The sequence below is a fragment of the Hevea brasiliensis genome, chromosome 11 (genome assembly GCF_030052815.1).
Source record: "Hevea brasiliensis isolate MT/VB/25A 57/8 chromosome 11, ASM3005281v1, whole genome shotgun sequence".
Taxonomy (NCBI): Eukaryota; Viridiplantae; Streptophyta; class Magnoliopsida; order Malpighiales; family Euphorbiaceae; genus Hevea; species Hevea brasiliensis.
In genome coordinates this window covers 5093636-5104147 of record NC_079503.1, presented here as the reverse complement: position 1 = coordinate 5104147, position 10512 = coordinate 5093636, and the positions used below count along the sequence as shown (strand labels likewise).

The following is a 10512-nucleotide window of genomic DNA, read 5'->3' as shown; positions in this document are numbered from 1 at the left end:
GTTTCAGAAGTAGGGATTGTGAGATTTGCTAAAGCTGAGAACTACAAATCAAAATTTTAAAAGAAATGAAGGACTAGCTTAAGTAGGTAGGACAAATTCTATGAAAATAACAAAACAAAATTGACATGATAATGATAGTGTTTGGTATAAAAGCAGAAAAGAGAAAAAGGGTTATGTTGTGCCTTCACTAATAATAGATTATCGCAAGTTGTTTATATCTTTTTAGGCAAAAAAGACAAAGCTACTAATCTAGGAAATCAATGGCATATATAAGTAGAAAATGGATTAGTAATAAAAAGGTCAAAAATGATAGGGAGAGTTGCTACTTTTGATGTCTCCTGGTTGCCTGCAAGCTGCAAATAAAGTTGCCAACATTCTGTAGTACTAATGGGTTATCTATGGCCCATCTGCAGGCCGCAAAGCCACAGCATCCCCTGTTCAATTCCTGGTTTGTTCATTACTCATTTCTACTTGTTATCAATCTCATTATTCAGCTTTACCTTCTCTTTTCACTAGTGCTCCTCTTCCTCCCCTTCTGCTTTGTGGCGATGCTGTTATCAAATTCTACTTATATGATTTCACTCTTTTTTTTTCCTTTTGGTTACTCTCCCTTTCTTTCTTTTAATATTGAAATCAAGTGGTATTATGAATGAATTTCAGAGAATAGTGCTTTATTCGCATTGATATAAGCTTCGTTTGGAACAAATTATATACAAGAAAAGAATTCAATTAAATTTTTATATTATTATACGAATGATTGCTATTTTTTTTAAATAATTTTTTTTAAGTTAAAAGAATTGAATTATTTCACTTATTATCTTTTTAAATATGAAAATTATAATAAAAAATATTTAATTTTAAACTTTTTATAAAATTTTAATTTTCAAACAGGCCAATAAAAAAACATATAATTACTTTTTTAATGATTTTCAATATATATATATATATATATTGTGATATAATAATATGCTTCAACTATTAAAAATGATTAAGATAGTAATATCAATTAACAAAGAACAGTAATCATATAAGAGATATTTTAAAAATTATCTAGTAGGAAAATTTTGTATAACATATATAAAAAATAATTAGATATGTTATTTTAAGCTTCAAGTTAGTAAAAATAATCAAGCAGTACTCTCCATGATACCAATTACATTCATGAGAGTGTGATATATTTTATTTTCACACATAAGATTAGCAAAATGTTTTAGCCTTCCTGCAATAATTTTAGTTGAAAAGGTGAAAAAATAATTGAATTTAAGATGTTATATATCTAGAGAGTGTTAAAAACACGAGAAAATTTAGTTATTAAATTTAGAGTTGCCTCTATCAAAATGGTTTAAGCCAATTAATTGGACTCGGCTCTCCTTGCTTATATTCCCTTTCAATTTTCTATAACTAATAATTGATGTGGGGTTTCAGCACTTCCCTTCAAATGCAAATTGTCACTTATTGGCCAAGAATAATTACCAACTATATATGGCTCTCCAACAAAAAAGAAGGAGACCATTATTAGCCTAACAACACAAAGAAAATAGCCTTTTGGTTCAATGCTAATAACATATTCCTTAAGACCATTATTAGCCTAACAACATAAAGAAAATAGCCTTTGGTTCAATGCTAATAACATATTCCTTAATTTCTCTTTATATATTAAGGTAAAAAGAATTTTAAAACAGTGCAACAATCCTTTTTTACATATAAAGCTCTCGCATTATACATATAAAAATATTTACAGGCACAAAATCAGTGAAGACAAAGACATCCTCAAGAAAAATATTGTCCCAAAGAACTTCCTCATGATTTGGATCCTTCTTCCTATATTACTATCTACTACGACCTGTCAACTTCTACCAACAGTAAACGTCTTGTCGTCGTGCTGCCCATTTTTTCTATTTTCTTGCCTAACTGTAGCATTAACTGAAATATCTGGAGGTTCTATTTATCTCTAACTTCAATCATGTGATACGCCTGGAATTCTTGTACTACAAAGCTAAGACTTAAGAGGGTCAGTTGAAAATTCTCTGGCCTGGCGATAGCATCATTTTTGGATCAAACAGAGCTTTCCTCTCTCGAAAAGTTCTCCATTTGGATCCAAAATGGTTGATCCATTCCTCTTTACTTTTGTCATGGGGAAAATACTGCTTAACCTTGATGCCCGCTTTTTCACAGAACTTTAACAGTTCTTTGTTCTGATCATCATACTTCTGCCAGTCATCAAACCCACTTGAATGCAGAAATCCCACTGTGTAAAATACTTCCTCATCTGGTATGACTGCAGAAGTTCGATCATCCCATCTGTAATTTTCAATTATTGTACATCATTAATTAGCACTATTTCATTTTTTTTTCTTAAACAAGAGATTAATTAATTAATTGCTAGTAATAAGTACACTTACTTGTTTCGGTTCATTGGGTAAATAAGGACAGGTCCTGTGGTAATGTTTCGTTTAAGAACAATGTCTCGGAAAACACCTGAATTGAAGTCAGAAATACGAGATTTTGGCAGAAAAAGATTAAGCCATGGATGAGGAACATCCCAGAGTCCTTGTGACTGAAGCTTTAGCTCTCCATTTCTTACTCTATCTAAAAACTCCACATACGACACATCTTTCTCCAACTTAAATCCAGGAATGAAGCTTAACCCTTTGTACATTTGCTGAAGTTCCTACAAGAAATATAATAAAATAATGTCGAAATTAATTAGTAAAAAGACATTAGTGGTGGTCATTAATTAAATTTATACCATTAAGTGTATATACCTTGGCCACAGAATGTTGGGTTGTATCATCATAATACTTGGCCACTTCAAGACAGTAGATGATGCCGTGTTGGGTTACTATTGACATTATTCTGGGGATATCAGACGAAGGGAAAAAGGAAGATCTCCAATTATTTGGAGGACCCTGGTTCATAAGAAGTGAACCTTCCACGTAATCAAGTGCATTGCTTTGTTTTCTTCCATTGATTGAGATTAAACGTTCTTGGTCTTTTGTGAAGGCTGAGAAATCGCTGTAAAGCACCCGTACCCACTTAACCTAAGAACAAAAAACAAAAATAGAACCCCACATTAGAGTGAGCAGAATGTACAAAATGACAAGTAATATATATAAAAGCACTGAGCAGATAAAATAATTACTGAGTTGGTAGTTTATAGTTGGCTGCTTATTATTTATACCTTAATTATATATATGCCTTGAAAATGAATAAAAATAATGTAAAATTGGAATTATTTTCACACATAAGAACTTCTGAATGGGGGAAGAGATCTCTTATATGTGTTGACATACCCTCTTTGGTGCTGGCTCTATACCTATTCTAGCCCTGGTTATGATTCCAAATTGGCCTAGGCCGCCCAGAACAGCATAAAATAGCTCAGAATTCTTGTGCGCAGAGCAAGTGACAAGCTCGCCTTTTCCTGGTTGAAAAAAGAAGAGATAAATCTCATGGATTAACCCTAAATAACCGCATGCATCATGCATGCAAAATCAATAGTAAAATAAAATGTCACTCACATAACATTTAAGAACAAGAACCCACACTAGAAATTTTAAAATTGAGTAATGTTGACCACAACTAAATCATACTATTTAGATTTATTGTCTTAAATTTAAGCCCAAGAAATGTCTGGCTGGGATCACAACACAGAACAGAAGAGACATTTTCACATAGCGGGAAAAAGCGAACTTGCTTCTAAACATTAATAAATGGCATGAAAGTGATAGTTAATGCATCACAACTACTACCGCCACCACCTAGTCACCTATACCATCTTCTCTATTCGATCTCAACTGCTAGAAAATGTGAAAACAGCTAGCTAGCTAGAGAATTACCAGTTACAACATCCATTTCGTAGACGTTGCTGATCTGAGGACCATATCGAAAACTTTGTCCACTTATTCCAGCATTAGAGAGCGTCCCTCCAACGGTGAGATACAAGTAATCGGTCCATGACACCGGTGCAAGTCCATGCTCCAATGTGGCTTTTAACACATCAATCCATAGCTGTTCGCCTCCAACATCTGCATAAAACCCCAGTGAAGGGTTCTTTGAGACTATAACTCCATTCTGCTCTCTATGACTCCTTAGATGCATCATGTCTACTACTACTCCATTAGGAGCCATAGCTTGTCCAAATACAGAATGACTGCGGCCTCTAGCAGATACAGTAAAAGGAGCAGAATTATTGTAGGCGAATTTTATTAGACTCACGATGTCTTGTGTGGATGATGGATAAAGAACTGCGGCTGGGTTTTCGTGGACAATGTTACCATAATCGCTAGAGGCTGATTCAATGGCTAAAGAGTCTGTGCGAATTCTCTCGGAGAAATCAAGGCTTAGGAGATTAGGTGGCAGGAAATCTGTCCAGGGCTTGGATTTTCCTATTGCGGACACTAAACGAGTTACAAATAATAATATGACTATGGAATGAGCTGGAACTGCGTAATTCACAGCCATTTTTCTTTGTGCTTTCTCGTCTGGCTTTCTGGATAGCTAGCAAAAGAAAGAAAGGAAGGTTTTACTCGTCTAGCTTTCTTGAAAGTGAAAGAAAGAAGAGCAAAGGAGGCCGAAGTGAGGAGGGGTATTTTCTAATGGTGGTGGAGATGACTGGAAATGAAAGGAAGGAGAGACGTGCATATTTATAGAGAGTGGGGTATCAAGGTGGGGAATGGGAAAGCTCTTGCATGAAAACGAGATGAAATCTTGGGCTGCAGAGGGGAAATCTTTTGGGGCTTGGATATGAAACGACAACGTTTGGTGCATGCATACTTGTCAAAGATATTCCAGGAAAAAGATGTTGGATTCATTTCATGAGTTACTCGTGGCGATGGCAATAAAAAAAAATAAATAAATAAATTGACCTGCGACGTGTTTCTTGTGGTTCTGTAATCATCATCATGATGATTCCAACCCACCCACAGCTTTGCTTCATTCTTGTGGGTCTAGTGCTGAGGGCCAAACCAGATTGATTTGGACCATTGGATATGTATGCAATGATCTCATCATGGTCAAGATAGAGTCAAGATTGCTTCTGGACCCCATTTTCTCTTAAATGTTAATGGGGTATTGCTTGCTCTATTGGGCATGCCCTCTCCCTATTATAGGATGAATAGATGTCAAGATTAGGTAATGATCAAAAGGATCTTAAAGATTTTCTTTTAGGTTAGGAAGAATTCTGATGAATCAAGGAATCGTCTTCATCAATGTGAGATTCATATAGATATGTGAATTTAGAAATGAAGGAGACATAAGCCTGAACTTTCTCCATCCTAAGATTTTGTTTGCTCGTTTGAGGGGCTACATGCAATTGTGTAAAGTCAAAAAATTTGGAAACCATAATTACCTTTGTCTCAGTAATCTTTTCAATTTGATTATAATGGAAGCATTAGGATGTTTCATTTCCATTGGCTTTTCATCATTACAACTTCAGGAAATAATTAACTTCATTTTATACATATCTTCTTGGCTCGCCTGATCCTAACTTTGCCCACAAAGAATTATATATCAAATTTATTAAGATAATACATGAAATTATTCATGTTAATTAAGCAACTTGCGCCCTTTATAATATATATATATATATTAGCAAGATAACAACACCATGCCATGCACACGAGAGAAAAGAATTTGCAAGAAATTTGTGAGAGAATATAATGAAGCAGTTGATGATGATAAATTAAATCTTGTTTTGTTGTCTTTTTATCTGTTTTCTAGCATGATATGATTATCTTCAGGTTTTAATCAAGGAATTAAACAAGTGTATTAAACTAAAAAATTATAAATCATTCAAAGGATAATCTTTGACCCAAAGATCTTACGGGTATGAAGACTTATCAGCAGATAGCAGCCCATCACCAATGATGGTACCATACGGATCCAAAAATAATTTTATTTCAATTCCAAAATGAATAATAATTGTTGTGAATGTAATCTTGAACATATTGATCATGTTTATTTTTAATCTATAAAGGACTAGGAGTACGAACCCTAATGAAACTAGGCATTAAATTATATAAGTTAAGCCAAGAAATTGCAAAGCTGCATTCTTTGTTTTGATTAATCTAATATTATTTTAGATAAATGAACTTCATGAAAACAACTAAGCATGCCTCCCCCACATGCCATAGCAGTGTTAGTTAGGTCTTCACCTAACAATTGAAGTGGATGCAGACACAGAAAATGAATAATAGTCTTCACAACATATTCCATATGGAATAATTGCATAACCAATTAATAGAAAAACATTTATATGTTCCAAAATTTTTGGATTTCATATATTTTTATTAAAATTAAAAAAAAAATAAGACAATAATAACAATTCATTAAAATTTTCAGGAGTGTTCATGCAGTGTGATGCTCTTGATAATTTACAATAATTATTTTGGAAGTTAGAATGATGAAATAAATATTATTATATGTGGTGTAGTGATTAGTGGTTAATGTGGAAAATCAAATTTTGATAATTTTATCTTTTTAAAATTTTTTAAATATTTAAATTTATTATTATTATTATTATTATTATTATTATTATTATTATTATTATTATTATTATTATTATTATTATTATTATTATTATTATATTGTGTTGAAAATCTAATGTCTAGTTATTATATATATAGTGACATATATTAATTAGGCTATTATCAGTAGCCCAAAAATATAAACATAGAGATATTAATGCCATATACTTTTCCAAAGTTTATACATAATTAAGATATATAAGAGAACACTATTAAAGGCTGATTTAGCAGGTAATTAAATATATATAACCTTTATTTTAATTATTTAAAATAGTTTATGCATAAATTTAATAGAAAATAACTTTTTTATATTTAATTTAAATTTTAATATTTTTTTGGTTAAAATAATTTTAATATTTTTTTATGCAATTTGATTATTAAAACTTATAGCATATAACTATAATACTCCCACTTTAATATTTTATTTTGAATCTTTACATGCCCAATTTAGAATTTCAATAAAATTATATTTTTTTTATCACTTTTTGTAATTATTTTTTATGGAAAAATAAATTAGTTAACATATATATAATGATGGTCAGTAGATAAATAATAAAGACAAATAAAAAATAAACATATATAAAATCAATATTAAAAGCTTATCTTTGTACACATCTACAAATAATTACATTTTCTTATTATTATTGTTTTTTTTTATATGTATAATTGGTGCTACTTGATCTTTTGATTTTTGAATTCAATGATCTCTTTCTAATATTATAAGAAATCAAGAATTAATATAAATGTAAACAAATTTTGAGAATTAAGACCAATATAACTTGAATAGAAATAATTAAAAATAGCACAAATCAAAAACAATTTGAAAGTACTAGATGATAAAAAAAAAATTCTAAGTAGTTCTCAAATTGCACAAAATGCTTACTATTTATAGAAAAATAAAAAATAAATTTAATTTAATTATTAAACAATTTTAATTGAAACAAAAAAAAAAGTAAAATTTGGCCATAGCCATAAGTTATAAAATAATAGTTATAAATTACAAATAAATCATCGTAATTTATTATTTTTAAATTAGAAATTAACATAATTAATTAAAGAAATTAAAACATTAATATAAAATATTAAAAGAAAAAATTAATAATTAGTAAGTCAAATTTTCTTTTGAAAATGCTAAGTGGTGATTTTTAAGAAATTTTAGTATATTTGATTGTTATATATATATATATATATATATATATATATATATATATATATATATATATATATATATATATATATAATTGGCAAATTTATAAATGCGAGAAATTTTATAAAAAAAAATTTTTAATTTATTTTTATATTATTTTAGAAATGTTTTTTTTTTAAATTAAATTTCGAATTTTTTGTATTATAAACTAGGAGATTGGCGATTGGTTTCTAAATAAAATATTTTTTGTCATATTTGCAGATGCTTCTTCATGATGAACAATACTACTATTGAGTGAGAGAGAGAGAGAGAGAGCAGAAAAACATGGGTAGGGACCTCGACCGTGTGGTTGGCTATTGCAAAGATACTGAAAATCTTCATGGGGATCGAAGCCAGCCCACAAGATCACGTGGTCCTAAACAAACAAGAAGACTATCACCACCAACACCACAACCACCCATCATCGCCATCCACCGCTAAAAATCCAATTCTCACGTACTGCAATTATATTCATCCATGCGTGCATGAAAGGAAGGCATCATAAAAATAAAGTACATATATCCATTTTAATTTTTACTCTCAAATCTTGCTCCTCCTCGAGAAGAAGACGAATTGCACAGCCACACACGTCCTTGATTGTTGTAAGGTTTTGGATTTTACTGCTATTTTGTCCTCTTTCACTAATCATAACCAAACCCCACCATGTGCTTTCTTCTTAGTAATTTAATATAAACTAATCATTCTTTTGGAAATATATAATTAAATTGGTTTTTCTTCTGTGATTATTATATCTATAACTTGAATTAAAATACATGATTAGTTATAATAATTATCAATGAAAATATTAATTAGAGGTGGGTAATTATTAGAAGCAAAGTAAGAGAAAAAAGCAGGCAAGTTGGCTAGGCAACAAGCAACACCGGACTCGTGGTTTGACGTTGTCTGTACTCTGGTGTGCTTTACGGACACAGATTTGGGGCACGCAAGATGGAGGTTTCGTCCTATAATTAAATGGAACCTCCACCCTCCTTCCAAGCACTTGTTCATCACTCTCCTTCTTCCTTTTTGCTTAATTTTTGCACTTGTTGCATTGGGTTTTTAGTTAATTTAACGTTAAAAATTAATATCAGTAAAATAAAGTCTCAATATATCTCTTTGGCTGTCAAGAGTTACAGACCTTTTATGGCTTTTTTTGAAATCTCTCTCTTTTTTTTTATTAAATATTTATCAAAAGAAACGAAGAAGTGAAGAATAGGAGGCCATGGCTATGGGGTCCGGCTTTATAGCCTATTTCCTAAAGCACGACGTTGTATAAAGGGTGATCCCACACTCCACTTTTTGTGTGGATCTTTACAGAGGTGATGAGAATGATAGTTTGCAAATTGAAATGAAACGATCATTTGAATCTGAAATCATAAATTTCTATCTAGACTAAATCAATTGTAATGTCTATTAAAGTGTGATAATAAAGACATCGTTATATAGTTTTTTCTGTATATTGATATTTAATTTATTTAAAATACTTTAAGAATAGCGTGTAAAAAAATTATGAAAATATAAAGAAAATAATATGAAAAATAAATATAAATTGAGAATGAATATAGAGAATAAATAGTAAAATATCAATAAAATGTATATAAATAAATTCTTATACGATAAAATTTGCCTTAGTAATATTTGTTCAAATTTTTTGTCTAGTTCTTCTAATGCCTTGATTACTAGAATATCATATGGTATGTTTAAGAGAAAATCTTGATTGGAATTGTATTTTCTATTTGCATTAGGAGGTATCTAATTTAATTTTTTTTATATATGATATTGGTTTATATAGTTAAACTATCACTTTTGGTTTTTCTAATATTAATTAAATTATAACTATTGTCATACATTTTTTTAATTGTAAATAACTAAGTGCATAATTTTATAATTATAGTGGAAAATGAAAAGATTGTTTTGATTTGTGTAATTTATAAATATGACTATTAGTTTTCTTACTATTAATTAAATTTTGACTATTATCATAATTTTTTTTATTAAACATTTTATAGGTCTATTAATATTTACATGTCACTACATATTATCAATTGATGTTGTAAAATTGTTAGAAAAATTAGAGCAAAATTGATAAATAAATAAAAAAAATTCAACATAGCATCTCTTGTCATGTTTTGATAAACTTATTTTGAGATCAATTTAATTATATTTATATAGATATAGATTATATAGATTAAATAACTTAAAATTTTATCAAATGTATATTTGATGAAAGTTGTTTAAAATATGTGTGAATACAATATGATGCACAATGTTTTTTCATTATAAAAATGTAAATTAAAAAAAAAATTGTTCTAAATGATTGCATGACCAACATATAAGTCACATTGCATTAGAAATTTTATCACACAAAGTTACCCATGTTTAACATCAATTTATATGTTGGATGAGTTATAACACAAGAACTTGCTTGTCTGCTTAACTTATTCAATCCATCATCGATTAATATGAGTCTCACATATTTGTATGTTGAATTTATAATGAATCAATCTAAGTAAGGATTGTATAAAAAACAAAATTAAAAGAGAGTGATAAATGGAAATTAGACAGGAGATTAGAAAGTCCAAATTAATGATGAAAAGGGCAGTGGAAAGAGATGAAAGGCAGATGGAAATGGAGTATGAGGGTGATAATCTCTCTCTCACACGATCATCATATGGTTAATCAATCAAAAGAATTAGCAAAATGTACTGATGAAAGGAAGGGGTTGGGACCCTTATTCTCTCCCATACCTTCCCAGTAGAGAGATTGAAATATAATTTTGATTCCTTTCCAAATACCCTAAGC

General features: G+C 29.8%; 1 protein-coding gene across 1 annotated transcript; it reads right to left on the bottom strand.

Moving 5' to 3' along the window:
• Positions 1–1634: 1634 nt before the first annotated feature.
• Positions 1635–4735, bottom strand: LOC110656154 (cytokinin dehydrogenase 3). Its single transcript, XM_021812770.2, has 5 exons — positions 3837–4735; positions 3294–3421; positions 2766–3041; positions 2403–2671; positions 1635–2301 (listed from the first exon to the last, which is right to left on the bottom strand). Exons 1-5 carry the CDS (start codon positions 4459–4461, stop codon positions 2013–2015), a joined length of 1587 nt encoding a protein of 528 aa, XP_021668462.1. The 5' UTR covers positions 4462–4735; the 3' UTR covers positions 1635–2012.
• Positions 4736–10512: the final 5777 nt, after the last annotated feature.